The sequence below is a fragment of the Staurois parvus genome, unplaced genomic scaffold (genome assembly GCF_062004578.1).
Source record: "Staurois parvus isolate SC_StPar_1 unplaced genomic scaffold, SC_StPar_1.0 ptg000818l, whole genome shotgun sequence".
NCBI lineage: Eukaryota > Metazoa > Chordata > Amphibia > Anura > Ranidae > Staurois > Staurois parvus.
In genome coordinates, this window is record NW_028318614.1 from 8,115,252 (window position 1) to 8,130,874 (window position 15,623).

A 15,623-nucleotide genomic window follows, 5' to 3' on the forward strand; every position below is an offset into this window, starting at 1 on the left:
AACAGGCATCAATAAAACAAGTGCATGTAGACAGGAAGTGGCTAAAAAAGAGGCTGCGGAAGAACAACATACTGAAATGCAACAAAGGATGGGAAGGTGAAAAGTATTTTATTTAAAAAAAATGGCAATTGTTTATGATACACAGAGCCTTAGGAAACTAAAAATCATTTATATCTAGTACAGTATATTTGAATCAAAGTTTTTCCCATTTTGGATAAAACCCCTGTTCTTTGCCAGCTGTGTCTTATTTGAGAGATATCCCTTCACTATAACCTGTAGGCACAACAGGAAGTGAAAGATTCTCTCTCCAAAGTGGTCAATGAAACAAGCATGCATTTTGGAAGATTTCCTCTTTCAGTTCTGGTGACAACTCAAAATAGTGGATTCTCCCTTATTATTAGTCCATTACAATGGTTACCAGGACAAAAAAGGCCCCTTTCACACAAACGTTCCAACCAGGAACGCCTGTCCATTTTTCAGGCAGACCCGATTAAAACCTCAATTCTCCTCTATGAGGTGGCAGGTGTAAATGGACATGTGTCCATTTACGCCCTCCTACATGCCAATCCGATCTGCCAAAAACAGATGGATGGGGAACGGTTCCCCTTTCATCAAGCGGATCGAATGGCAATCAGGTGTAAACGGACAAGCGGTCTGTTTACATCCCACTACCCATAGAGGAAAGCTGTGTCCAGGTCTGCTCTGCATAAGCGAAGCGGACATGGACCTGTCAATTGCCAGCTCAGCAGGGATCAGCAGACAAGATCCCCTGCTGGGCAAGCGGATTGCAGGCCACCCCATGTGAAAGGGGCCTAAGAGAGCAAATCTCCTTAGGGGAGCCCAGACAGCAACAACATGACAGGAATGCCGACGCCTCACCAGCATATCCAAAAAATGTTTTTGCTTTAGATACACTTACAGTAAGGGTTTTTTTTTTTTTTTTTTTTTTTAAATCAAGCAACAAGAGTTTATCATTTCATGACATATTCACATCAGCACACTAGTCAATCATTTACACAGCAATCTACAAAACTGGAAAAAAAAAAAGAAAAGACAGACTCGGGTAAAAGAGTGACACCTTTATCAAGTTTATTCGCAGTTTCTAGGAGGAGCAATCGAATGTCAATGGGAAGGGTGAATTCCCTGCAGATGCTGTCCAGTGAGTTGTATTTACACCCCTCAAAATATGCACAACTAAAAATTCGGATGTTTTCAAATATAAGAAAAATTATATACTTTTAATTCGACTGCTGAAGCCACCTCTCCTATCTGCAATTGATAGCAAACCTGGTAAATGCAGTCCCCCTTCATATAACTCATATCATGGGATGGTGAATGGTTTAACACAGGGAGATGAATTCTGCTTCAACACATTAAGCATCCCCACCCATAAACACAACAGGCATCCTTGCCTGCATGCTTCACAACAGTCTGACCAGCCCACAAAAAAAGGCCAGGCATACGGAGCACTTACAGGACAGACATGAAGGTTAAGTACATCACTGTACAGATGTTAGCGGCACTCAATAAAGACAATCTCTTGACGTGTCCAATAATGCAACAAGGCAAAGCTAAAACACGGGGAAGACTGCAATTGATCAGACACTACTTCTGGTGGGAAAACAAGAGAAAATTCAACACTAGCAAAGAAAAGAATCCATCAGAATGGGCCGGTGCTGTGTACAGGGTGTCGCAAAGGTGTCTAGGCGAGACTGTTGGTTGGGAACAGGAAGAGAGCTGTGCTTTACAGGAGAGAGGTTGGTCCCTGCATGAAATGGAATAAATCCATTAGGGGCTGCAGTAACAGAGGTCTCTGTTGTAGCTGGAGGGCCAGGCATCACCTCTATGTCACAACAACAAAATGTGAGTCTCTTTATTTAAAACTGAAAAAAAAAAGGGAAAAAAAAAGCATCTGTGCAGTATGTTGAAGACCTGTGTGAAAAAGAACACTGGTTAGATAATAGAGACTTTGTCACATGAAATACTGAAAGTTTTCTCACATTTTCTACCCCCTAGTCATTTAAAATGGGTTTCCGGGTGAAAATAAAAACATTTCTACTTGGGAGCACTCCATATAACAGAGTAGAAGAGTTCCTAGTATCTTGCACATGTCTAATAAGTTGTTAAAGTGCTTGGAGAACTGAAGTCCTTCTGGCTGGCTGCCTATCAAAACAAGGTTTCACCAGCAGATAATCTGTAATTGCAAAGTTTGAATTGAGCTTGTCCTTTAAGGCCTTCCAATAAACCTTAAATGCCAAGTTCACGTAAAAAAAAAAAAAAAAAAAAAAAAATACAGGCACGTTTTTGCAAGTTAAAAAAAATGTGCAATTATATTTTTTTTCTCAGAAGCCTGCAGAGCATTGCACCTGTGATCAATGGAACATAGGCACAATGTCAGGCTCCTGCACACTCTCCCCTACAGCTTTTCTTGCATGTATGTCCATATGGGCTTTCTGGCAGAAAATGGAGGAAGTGTCAATGAATGAGGGCACTCATCAGCACCCTCACAGTTCATTGAGAACTACAAGCCGTCTGCTGTGGGGGCAGACAGAACTTGTAGTTTCTTTATTCACAGATTCCTGTGGGCTGCACCCATGTGGCTAAATGGGTGGAGCCCTGCACAGCCGCAATTTAAAATGTGACAGCAAGTGTGGGGAGTGGGGTTTATTGTGGTGCATAGTAACACGGTACATACACAGTAGATACAGCTGTAACATGTAGAAGGTTACTGAAGGTGAACTTAACCTTTAAAAAACAACTTTATCTGAAGTTTTCTTTTCATTAATCCACTCTTGAGTGCAGCCTACATGGTAACATCAACCCTTCAGCTCCGATCCAGCCCTGCTCATTGCACAGCTTTTGCAGAGAAAGATTCCAGCTGGCTCCTTGGCATATATGTCGGGCCTCCTTATTCATATGAGATAGTCATGCACAAGGCAGCCTCCACAGGCAGTATAAGGCTTCCCCATAACTATGAATAGGGCTGCAGTGTTTATGCTCAAAAAGTAGTGGAGCCAGTTGGTGGTTTGTCTGTGTAGCACCTGGCTGGGTCAAAATGAACTATGCTGGATCGGGGCTGAAGACATTTTACTGGGTGGCATGTGCTGGGTGGAAGAGATGCAATTCATTTAAACAGGACAACTTCACCAAAGTTGACTAAAATAAATCTACAGACATTTCAGACAAACAGGTATAGTAATTTCAGATAAAAAAAATCATCTTGATGAAAAACATTTTTATCAATGTATATTAGTTAGTTTTATAAATATAGTACACACATGGAAGCAGCCATATTTGCTCATTACATAGACAGACTCTGCTTCCCAAAATTAATGGGCTGAAATCACAATGAATAGCATAGGAACATACAGCACTTTCCTGAGCGATTCCCAGTGTGATCTGGCCCTAAGGGCCAATCTGCACGATTCTCTATTTATTATAATTAATGAAAAGCATAGATGGGCAAGCTTGGAAAAATGTGAAGATTTATTGAAAAAAACAAAAAAAAAATTAAAGTAAACTCTGCAGTTATATTAAAATGTGTTCACTAAACAAATTATACTCTCTGTTTAATAACAGGGGGGAAACTGTAATGAGAAAGTATGGATGCTTGCATTGTTGACTTATTCCAGATAATTTATTCAAAGTATTGAAGCCATTTGCCAATGGAGTCCTCCACATTTCTCTCCATACAGGTTTCTTTAAACAATACAGAACGATGTATAAGAAAATTACTATATACTCTACACACATAAATGCTTCAGTTCTGGTGTACTTTTATTCTCATGACTCAAAAGATCTTCTGTGGCATTCTGGGAATTAACCAAACAAAATGGCATCAGGCACATTTCCATTGTTTTGCTATGCACCGCCTGCCTCTACATTTTGAAAAAAACCCACCTCTACTAGCGGTGTCTGTCCTTATCACGATGACGGTCGTGATAATATTCATCTGATCTGTCTTCATGTGGATCTCTGTGGCGTCGGCTGCTTCCTTCCCGTGATCGACTGGGTGATCGGTCTCTGGAGCGGTGGCGCTTTCTGCTTAGAGAAGACAAAATATGAACTCTCTGATCTTAGTGCACAATAATAAGATTTTTGTACTTACCGTATAATTATTCTTTTTTTCCTAAGGCCGCTAAGGGATACAGTAAATTCAGTGACAGTCAAATTATAGTACCAAAATACTGGAGGCTAGGACACTGGCAAACAGGAAACTTGCAGCTCTCGTAAAATCTCTCCTCTATCCATATGGAACCAGGCAGAGGTCCCAAGGCTGAAAGCACCCCTGAAAACAATCACTCCTTTCTCCTTAGGAGACTGTTGGGTCATGCAGGGACTTATTGGTCAATAAGGACCGTCTGAAAGGCTTCCAGATACCAAGAGATGGCTGAAACTGAGAATCAACGATAGAAGGGGAGCCCAAAACAGGAGAACGCTCCTTCAATTCCCTTTTAGCCCCCAAAAGGGGCTACAAGATGCAGATTTCCTTAGTAAGCATTTGCACCGGACAAGCTCACATCTTGAGGTGCAACATTTACCAACACTAGAAAGGTGGAATGTCCTCTTTGGCCACAGCCTAAAGTAACACTAAACCGTAATCTTATTTTCAAAAAATAATCCATACACATCCACTATATCATGGCCCTGTAATCTATTTTTCATGAAATTGCTTATTATTGTGTTTTCTGCCTACCGAGCTACTTTTTTTGCCCAACACTTCTGTTTGTTTGGAATCCGCATTGCACATTAATTGGAGACGTGCACTGCTCTATACACACTACAAATCCCATAGTTCTTAGTCCACCTTAGGAGCAAGCCAGAGAAGATGATACATCCCTACATACAGTGGGTTCATGGAGAATGAACTCAATGAATGAATCAATGAACTACATGAACTCTCTCACAGCACAAAAAAAATCCCAAAACAATTAGGAGATTTGGAGAAAGCGGAGAGCAACAGAATGTACTTTACAAAAAAAAAAAAATCAAGAATACATTACTGAACAGAATATTTTTAATGGTAACCAGAGTTTAGCGTCACTTTAAGCATTAGCGCCCCCCTGAAGATGTGCATTTGCACGAAACACGTGGGGGCGAAGCTACGCATTGATGTCACGCCACCATTTTCGTTTTTGCGGAACTGGTGGCTGCCTCTGTAAGTGCACTGTGATGTATGCTTGACAATTGTTGTTTTTGGCTTCTGGATGCAAACATTTAAACTATTGCATGTGTAGACTAAACTGTTTTAAATAAATATTACACTAGCTTCTCTCCTATACAGCACCAGACAGAGGGAATGTGACTGTCCCCAAAGGTGAGAGGTGGTGCTACTGGGCAACCTCAATGTGATGGTGGAGCTGGATGACCATGTGTGAGGGGCTGTATTGATACAAACGCACTTCACTGTTCTCTTTTGGCAGCTTTGGAGTCAGAGAGTGCATCGTCACAAGTGGTGGGGAGGACGTTCAATCTATGGTGGAAGATATTCTTTGTGGTGAAAGATAACAGCACAAGTGGATATTTTTGTACTGTGGACTTGCACATTTACAGAACAAAGTTTTTTGTCCAAATTGTTTATATTCAGTTTATTTATGATATAATATATGTTTTTGCATATTGTGTTTTAAATGTTGATTTAGCATATATTGTTGGGGCACATAACTTGATTATGAGGCCCTGCATTATCTCTTTCACATCATTTGGGTTTTGGTATACTGAAAAGGTGACTGGACTTCCAAACGAATACAACTCCAAAGGTCAAGTTCCCACTTGCACATTACTACGTTCTGAGCAAGAGCTCAGAAGACCTGCCAACACTTACTGCCGAGATAGATGAGAAAAGTAAGTGAGATTCCTCCAACCCTTTTGCAGATCTCCTCCACACACTCTGGCCACTCATGGTATTACTATTGACAGTGTCAAAAGAAGTTCAAATAGAGAACATTAATTGAAGGGTCCACCAAACTTGGACAGCTCATTTGCATTCTTTACCCATGCTAGACACAAGTTTTGAAGCTTTTAACAGGCCATCACACCAAAAATACAAGGCTTCAGACATTTGTTTCAGTCGCTCAGGAAATAAGAGGGCCTTCCCCATCAATGGAAGGAACCTCTGGTGGGTTCTATCCATTCTGACAGTTTGACAAATCAGGGTTACTGCAAACACAGGGCAGATGGCCAAACTAGTTTTTTTAACCACTTGCTGTTTACAGGCCATTTATATTCATTTGGTATATCAAATGCTTTAAACAGGCTCACGGCTACAGCTACAAGTTTGGTACTGTTTTTTTTCCCGTTGGTGAATGGCTTTTCATTAAAAGTTGTCAGGGAGGCTGTAGAGCTGCCTGACCACTTTTACTTTACTGTAAAGGCCAGTGTTGTGTGTGAAAAATTAAAAAACTGCTTTGCACATGAAGTGGTTAAACTGAGAACAATTGTCTGTCAGTAAGGTCTCAAAATATGAGAATACCATTGACCCGTTTGTTGGATCACTAGTGCATCCAACATAGTCATGGACCACCTGTCTACCAAAATTCTTAACAAAGAGGAAATGCTTTGCAACTCTCTCAGGATCCTTGATGGCGTTTCAAGACCACACATGAACTCCACCTACTCAAATATTGGGTAAAGTAAAAAGGTTTTTATAGCTGTAAGAGCTCAAAAAGACAAACAGACAGATCCCCCAAATGCAAGGTGATACACACTTAGATTAGATACAACCCCCTGTATATCCGAGTCAACTGCAGGAGACTGTGATGAACCAAAAATAGCCACTCTTAAAAAAGGGACTGTTTGAACCTCATTTTGGCATCAGAAAAACCAACAGGGGCTACAGGCCCGGCTGGAGTTACAGGCTCAGGAGGGTCAGAGAAACTCTGCCAAGGATGGTGCTGGAGTGTACTTAGAGCCTCTATGGCCACTGCTCCAGTAAATGAGCACAAAGAGAAAATCTAAAGTGGGTGTAAGGGTCTCTGTGGACATGCGGGAAGGCATAACCCTGCCAGATAGAGCTGCAGAAGACTTCAATGACAATCCTATAACAGGTGTCCCGGGTTCTGAATTATAGGCATCAGTTCTTTTTGGGGATGTCAGGTGAAAGCCCCAATATCCTCTAGTGACGTATGAGCTGAGGTCACCCATGGCAGCAGGACTGTCCGTTGTGCCTTTGGAAAAACATGTTGTGCCACATAGGCCTCAGGGGCAGTTGATGCAGAAGATGACCAAGTCACTATAGATGGCCAATGAAACAAAACCAGTGAGTGAAAATCCAAATGGTGTTTCAGGAGTAGTAGCAGAATGGTGATCCCTCTAGAATGGTGGGAAAGGTGGTGGAAAGCATGCGCACAGCACTCCGCCTAGCTGATGATGTAATTTACCTAGGTGAAACTGGCCATTGTGGGAAATATGAAAGGTGCCCAACAGTGCAATGTGAAGATGTCTTCTAATGTTTCAACCAAAAAAGTCAAACTTACTGAGTGTTCGGGGCAAGGTCATTGCAGAAGCGGTTTACACGGCTCTGGAAAGCACTCAGCGGCTAACTAACACGGTGCATAATGGTCTGGAAAACACTACAATGCAGACTCCAATGCCAAGACCACATTCCAGGGTAGCCTGCAGAAATGCCAATTTGGATAGCTGCTATGCAGAGACCAGCTCAAACAGCAGTGTGGGAATCTTGGCTGAAATCACAGAGTAAAGAATTCTACAGAACAAAGGCGGCTAGCAAAAAATTTGACTTTTGTTTCAGCAGAGACAAAAGCAAGACACCCAACCAAAAAAACTAATAAATGCTATTCAGAGGATGCAGTTGTACGGAGGCTGGCTTACGACTTTTCTGTTTGCCAGTGTCCCAACCTCCCTTAGGTGGCAGTATAACTCAACTGTTACTCAATTGCTGTGCCCCTAAATAGAGGATGCAAAAAACTTTTTGCATATGGGGTTTCCTCTTTATAGGCCATATAAGAGGAGTTAATTCAGACTGGTCAACATAAAACTAGTCTAACTTAAAACAGTGGGATTTAGAACACCTAGAATTACTGGTGTACAGTAGATGGTTAATCATTCCAACAGGTGGAGGAAAATGAGGATGTCTTTTTTTTTTTTAGTCTAGTAACTGATTAATCTTAGTCTAAGATATTGTGGAATTCAGCGTGCTTGTATATTTGTGTATATGCAGGAAATCACATTGTATGATTTTTAAAGAATTTATTTGTCTTGCACTGCTGAACATAAGTATTTGAACACCTAAGAAACAGCAAGAATTCTGGCTCTCAAAGACCTGTTACTGTGCCTTTAAAAAGTCCACCTCTACTCCACTCATTAATCTAACTTAGTAGCACCTGTCTGAGCTCTTTAAAGACACCTGTCCACCCCACAAGCAGTCAGACGTCAACTACTACCATGGGCAAGACCAAAGAGCTGTCAAGAGACACCAGACACAAAATTGTGGACCTCCACAAGGCTGGAAAGGGCTATGGGGCAATTGCCAAGCAGCTTAGTGAAAATAGATCAACTATTGGAGCAATTGTTAGAAAATGGAAGAGGCTAAAAGACGACTGTCAGTCTCCCTCGGACTGGGGCTCCATGCAAGATCTCACCTCGTGGGGTATCACTGATAAGAAAGGTGAGGAATCAGCCCAGAACTACAAGGGAGGAGCTGGGCAATGACATGAAGAGAGCTGGGACCACAGTTCCAAAGGTCACCGTCAGTAGAACACTACGCCATCATGGTGTCAAATCATGCATTGCACGGAAGGTTCCCCTGCTCAAGTCATCACATGTCCAGGCCTGTCTGAAATTTGCCAATGACCATCTGGATGATCCAGAGGAGGCATGGGAGAAAGTCGTGGTCAGGTGAGACCAAAGTAGAACTTTTTGGTCTAAACTTCACTCATTGTGTTTGGCGGAAAAAGAAGGATGAGTTGCATCCCAAAAACACCATCCCTACTGTGAAGCATGGGGGTGGTAACATCATGCTTTGGGGGTGCTTTTCTACAAAGGGGACAGGACGACTGCACTGTATTAAGGAGAGGATGAATGGGGCCATTTATTGTGAGATTTTGAGCAACAACCTCCTTCCCTCAGTCAGAGCATTGAAGATGGGTCATGGCTGGGTCTTCCAACATGACAACGACCCGAAGCACACAGCCAGGATAACCAAGGAGTGGCTCCGTAAGAAGCATATCAAGGTTCTGGAGTGGCCTAGCCAGTCTCCAGACCTAAATCCAATAGAACATCTTTGGAGGGAGCTGAAACTCCATGTTGCTCAGCGACAGCCCCGAAACCTGACAGATCTAGAGGAGATCTGTGTGGAGGAGTGGGCCAAAATCCCTGTTGCAGTGTGTGCAAACCTGGTCAAGAACTACAGGAAACGTTTGACCTCTGTAATTGCAAACAAAGGCTTCTGTACCAAATATTAACACTGATTTTCTCAGGTGTTCAAATACTTATGTTCAGCAGTGCAAGACAAATAAATTCTTTAAAAATCATACAATGTGATTTCCTGAATTTTTTTTTTTTTAATTCACTCTCAGAGTGGGAATACACCTACAATGTGAATTTCAGACCCCTCCATGATTTCTAAGTGGGAGAACTTGCAAAATCGCAGGGTGTTCAAATACTTCTGTTCCTCACTGTATCTTTTTTTCCCTCTTCTGATGTCTTCCACCTTTCTGGCATTTTTTTGAGCCCAGAGCTGGACTTCAATTACAAAAATGTAATACATCGCAGTTCACCAATTGTTAGATGTGGTGGCTGCATTAAATGCCTTTATAGCTTACGATTATCTTTATTATCACCTGTTGATCCAGTCAGTATGTCTTATTTTTCAACTTACTTTAACAGTCTAAGCTGTCCAGCAAATATAGAAGTTAAAGTTTGAGAAGAACCCATTTACGACTGATAAGGGGTGCTCCCAACGATCAGCTTTTATTCACTTATGTAAAACCTTTATCCCAAAACAAACAAAAAAGAAAGAAAACTGCTGCTGTAACTACTTAATAAGCTTTAAATCAAATCTTCACCCATTTGTGTAACTTTGCTCCTCTGCAACAAGCACACCCACATTTTTTTTTTCTTTTTTTTACCGGTTTTCATTTTATTTTGTCCCCACCCCCCCTCCTCTGGTAATGTAATGTTCATATCCCAGAAGGCAATGGGAGCCCCAAAAGTCATTCCATTCACTAATGGAGAAAGGGAGGCCTAGCGGGGCATCATCGGCTGCGCTAGAACCCAGAATAGCCAGAGCAGCCTCCTGATGATGTTAAAAAGGAACATGGCAGAGTGGGACCCAGTGGTGGTGGTGGGGGTGAAACATCTTTCAGTGGAGATCAGCTTAATTTTAAAAGTTGGTTGTAAAGGCTAAAGTTTTTTTTTTTATCTTTAATGCTTTCTCTGACTCCTGCTGCTGTCAATCAAATCCAGTGACGAGAAAGCAGGGGGCGGCGCCAAGACACACTGTATGTGTTAATAGATGCACACAGTGCAGCTCGGGGTCAAGTCCACACAAGTGCCCCTATAGCAAGAGGCCTGCTGTGGGGGAACATAGAAGGTAGGAGGAGCCAGAAGCGCCAGTGGAGGGCCCAGAAATCAGGGCAGCTCTGTGTAAAACCATTATAAGTTACCAAGATAACTTATTAAAAAAAAAAAAAAACAGGAAGGAACCTTTACAATAACATTTAGTAGTAGACTTATACAACAGAATAAAGTTAGCCAACATTTCTGACTTATTTTTGAAGATTCATGCATCAGGTTTGTTGTTTATTTGTATCCCTACATAAGGAGTCGCTGCTCTGAAAAAGCATTTATTTATCAAGTGTCCCGATACCTCATATACATGTGCCCGTTCAAGGACAATGACCCACCAATTAGAAATGGAATGATAAAGATAACAGGTCTGCAACTTGTAACCTCAGAAACAAGTCAGCAATAGCAGCTTCTATAATAGATGTGCCCTGATGAGCAATTTCCTGCAGCAATGGGACATAGACCTACCACTGCAATAAAAATGGCAAGGCGACCGAACCGACTACAGGAGATGCAGACATGGCACCCTCTATCTTCAAGAGGGGGGACTGGCAGGATCAGCAGATATTAACCACTTAAGCTTCGGCCTAAATTTCTTCATGAATGTAGGCAAAAATGTAAAAAATGTTCTGCTACATGTCTTTAGTAAAAAAAAAAAAATCCCAACAAGCGTATATTAATTGGATTGCATGGAAATTACAGTGTCTACAAACTATGGGATATATACTAGAAATTTTATTTAATACTAGTGACGGTGTAGATCAGCGACTTATATTGTGACTGCGACAGTGCGGCGGGTAAACTGACACTGACCTCACTAGTGACACCAATACAGTGATCAGTTATAATAATATACACTGTACTAATGACACTGGGAAAAGGTTAACAATCAAGGGCCAACTGTGAGCCTAACAATGTGTAATGTGTTTACTGTGTGATGTTTTCACTAAGCAATGTGCCGTTTTTCACTCCCTGCTACACAGAGCTGTCAGCAGAGAGCTCTGTGCTTTGTTGTTTTTTTTTTTTTTTTTTGCTAACACATAGCTCTCTTCTGTCATTCGCTCCACAGATCAGCGGGTCCAGGAAGTAAATCATTGGCAGGGACCAGGTAATTTGCATGTGTTGGAGCGACTGACAGCACAGCCAGGGCAATGAATGCATGCCCCCACCCGGAAAAGTCGACTTGCCACAGTATATACAGTGAAGGAAATAAGTATTTGATCCCCTGCTGATTTTGAATATTTGTCCACTCACAAAGAAATGATCAGTCTAAAAATCGAATGGTAGGTGTACAGTTGTGTTCAAAATAATAGCTGTGTGTTGAAAAAAGTGAATAAAGCTCAAAATCCTTCTAATAGCTTTTATTTCCATACACACAAATGCATTGGGAACACTACACATTCTATTCCAAATCAAAACATGAAGAAAAATATCAAATTTGTGTTGTTTCTCTAAAAAAAATTGAAGAAAAGTGAATATTAGACTGTTCAAAAAAAAAAAAATAGCAGTGTTTGTATTCTTCTTTACAAACTCAAACATTCACTATATAAGCTGAAAAATGTTTGAAGATTTTGCTTTCCTTTGAATCACTTAATATTTAGTTGTATAAGCACTGTTTCTGAGAACTGCTGTACATCTGTGTTGCATGGAGTCAACCAACTTCTGGCACCTGTGAACAGGTATTCCAGCCCAGGATGATTGGACTACATTCCACAGTTCTTCTCCATTTCTTGGTTTTGCCTCAGAAACTGCATTTTTGATGTCACCCCACAAGTTTTCTATTGGATTAAGATCTGGGGATTGGGCTGGCCACTCCATAACGTCAATCTTGTTGGTCTGGATCCAAGATGTTGCACGTTTACTGGTGTGTTTGGGGTCGTTGTCTTGTTGGAACACCCATTTCAAGGGCATTTCCTCTTCAGCATAAGGCAGCATGACCTCTTCAAGTATTCTGATGTATTCAAACTGATCCATGATCCCTGGTATGCGATAAATAGGCCCAACACCGTAGTATGAGAAACATCCCCATATCATGATGCTTGCGCAACCATGCTTCACTGTCTTCACAGTGTACTGTGGCTTGAATTCAGTGTTTGGGGGTCGTCTGACAAACTGTCTTCGGCCACTAGAACCAAAAAGAACAATCTTGCTTTCATCAGTCTACAAAATGTTGCGCCATTTCTCTAGGCCAGTCAATGTGCTCTTTAGCAAATTGTAACCTCTTCAGCACATGTGTTTTTTTCAAAATTGGGACTTTGAGGGGGCTTCTTGCAGATAGCTTGGCTTCACATAGGAGTCTTCTAATTGTAACAGTACTCACAGGTAACTTTAGACCTTCTTTGATCTTCCTGGAGCTGATTGTTGGCTGAGTCCTTGCCATTTTGGCTATTCTTCTATCCATTTGAATGGTAGTTTTTCGCTTTCTTCCATGTCTTTCAGGTTTTGGTTGCCATTTTAAAACATTTGCGATCATTTTAACTGAGCAGCCTATCATTTTCTGCACTTCTTTATATGTTTTCCCCTCTCCAATTAACTTTGTAAACAAGGTACGCTGTTCTTATGAACAATGTCTGGAACGACCCATTTTCAGAGAGAAATGCACTGTAACCAGCATGTACAACATTTGCTGCCTTCCTTAAATAAGGGCAATAATTGCCACCTGTTTTTCAAAGAATGAATGACCTCACTAATAGAACTCCACACTGCTATTATTTTGAACATGCCCCTTTCAATTAGTGATTCAATGACACAGAATCAGCAGCATGCATGTCATGACTGTTGGGTCTGTTCGATTTCTACTACACCTGCTAGTAAATTATTTGCCATGTAGACATATAATTTCTACGAAAAACAGTGATTGATCAGGTTAGTGGTGTCTGCCTGCTATTTTGAACACAACTGTATTATAACACAGAGACAGAATAGCAACAAAAAATTCAAAAGAAATGCATGTCTAACAAATGATTTGCATGGTCATGAGGGAAATAAGTATTTGATCCCCCATCATTCAGCAGGATTTCTGGCTACCAGGTGTCTTTCATACAGGTAACAAGCTGAGATTAGAAGCAGTCTCTTAAAGGGAGTGCTGCTAATCTCATTTTGTTACCTGTATAAAAGACACCTGTCCACAGGAGCAATCAAATAATCAGATTCCAAACTCTCCACCATGGCAAAGACCAAAGAGCTGTCCAAGGATGTCAGGGAAAAGATTGTAGACCTACACAAGGCTGGACTGGGCTACAAAATGATCGCCAAGCAGCTTTGGTGAGAAGGTGACAACAGTTGGTGCAATCATTCGCAAATAGAAGAAACACAAACTCCCTAGGTCTGGTGCACCATGCACGATCTCACCTCGTGGAGTGTCAATGATCATGAGAACAGTGAGGAATCATTCCAGAACAACACGTGAGGATCTTGTCAATGATCTCCAGGCAGCTGGGACCACAGTCACCAAGAAAACAATTGCTAACACACTACGCTGACAAGGATTGAAATCCTGCAGTGCCCTCAAGGTCCCTCTGCTCAAGAAAGCACATGTCCAGGCCCATCTGAAGTTTGCCACTGAACATCTGAATAATGAAGAGGGGAACTGGTGGAAAGTGCTGTGGTCAGATGAGACCAAAATCGAGTTCTTTGGCATCAACTCAACTCGCCGTGTTTGGAGGAGGAGGAGGAATGCTGCTTATGACCTCAAAAACACCATCCCAACTGTCAAACATGGTGGTGTAAACATTCTGCTTTGGGGGTGTTTTTCTGCTAGGGAAACAGGACAACTGCACCGCATCAAAGGGACGATGCATGGGGCAATGTATCGTCAAATCGTGGGTGAGAACCTTCTTCCCTCAGTCAGGGCATTGAAAATGGGTCATGGATGGGTGTTCCAGCATGACAATGACCCAAAACAAATGGCCAAGACAACAAAGGAGTGACTAGAGAAGAAGCACATTAATGTCCTGGAGTGTCTTAGACAGTCTCAAGACCTTAATCCGATTGAAAATCTGTGGAGGGAGCTGAAAGTTCGAGTTGCCAAACGTCAGCCACCAAATCTTAATGACTTGGAGAGGATCTGCCAAGAGGAGTGGCCAGAATCCCTCCTGAGATGAGTTTAAACCTGGTGGCCAACTACAGGAAATGTCTGACCTCTGTGATTGCCAACAAGGGATTTGCCACCAAGTACTAAGTCATGTTTTGTGAAGGGGATCACATACTTATTTCCCTCAGGAACATGCAAATTGGTGCATAATTTGTTAGACATGCATTTCTTTTGAATTTGTTGTTGCTATTCTGTCTCTCAGTGTTACAACACACCTACCATTCAATTTTTAGACTGATCATTTCTTTGTGAGTGGGTAAACATTCAAAATCAGCAGGGGATCAAATACTTATTTCCTTCATTGTATACATGCAGCGGTCTGCAACTGGTTAAAGAGGAAAAAAGGCTCTCAGTAAAGAACAAGCTAAATTTACCCTCAACAACATAACCAGACAGATACATGTGATATGGATTTTTGGAGTAACATACAGTTTAAATTATGCATAGTTTATAAACTGGTAAAATAACGTGCTGATCTAGCGCCTTCTGGTCACAAAGACATAGGTTGTCCTAGGAAAGTATATTCAGTACCTGGAAGAGTTGGCCTTGTCTTGTATCCCATGCAGACAGTCTCGGAGAGATGTCAGTAGTACACGACATCTATCATCATTGGCTACACGAGATTCCTTGATAACAGCTATTGCTGTTTCTAATGTTTTCATGGCACTTGTATAATCCCCTATGGGAAAAAACACACCAATGAAAACAGAATAGCCACATTTTGTGGTAAAGCAAACTACTACATTAGGCAGAAAGTGGGAAGTGATTAATACCCGATGATGCCGTACACACAGCATTGGAAAGTGCACTCCTCGAAATAGCCCTATTTCTGTTCATTAACTCCTCAAACTCTGCCTCACTGACTGGGGGCTGCTGGTGTTTCATGTCCCTGTAAAAGCACAATATAAAAATTGTAAGGATATTGCACACAGCTAAACAAACAAAACATAGCTGTTGATCAGAACCATTTTTTATGTTTTATTTCAAACATTAAGAAAGACTA

The 15,623-nt window shown here is 41.5% G+C and overlaps 1 protein-coding gene across 2 annotated transcripts in view; it reads right to left on the reverse strand.

Moving 5' to 3' along the window:
* Window positions 1-1,064: 1,064 nt before the first annotated feature.
* CPSF7 (cleavage and polyadenylation specific factor 7) overlaps window positions 1,065-15,623 on the reverse strand; it is a 47,279-nt gene continuing 32,720 nt past the window's right edge. Inside the window, exons 6-9 of one of the 2 annotated variants that reach the window (XM_089655017.1) lie at window positions 15,394-15,509; window positions 15,152-15,299; window positions 3,901-4,041; window positions 1,065-1,932 (exon numbers count right to left, since the gene is read on the reverse strand). In XM_089655017.1, coding sequence (XP_089511143.1) covers window positions 3,906-4,041; window positions 15,152-15,299; window positions 15,394-15,509 — 400 coding nt within the window. In that variant the 3' untranslated portion in view covers window positions 1,065-1,932; window positions 3,901-3,905. The remainder of the gene's footprint in view (window positions 1,933-3,900; window positions 4,042-15,151; window positions 15,300-15,393; window positions 15,510-15,623) is intronic. The other variant, XM_089655018.1, reaches the window with a different exon arrangement.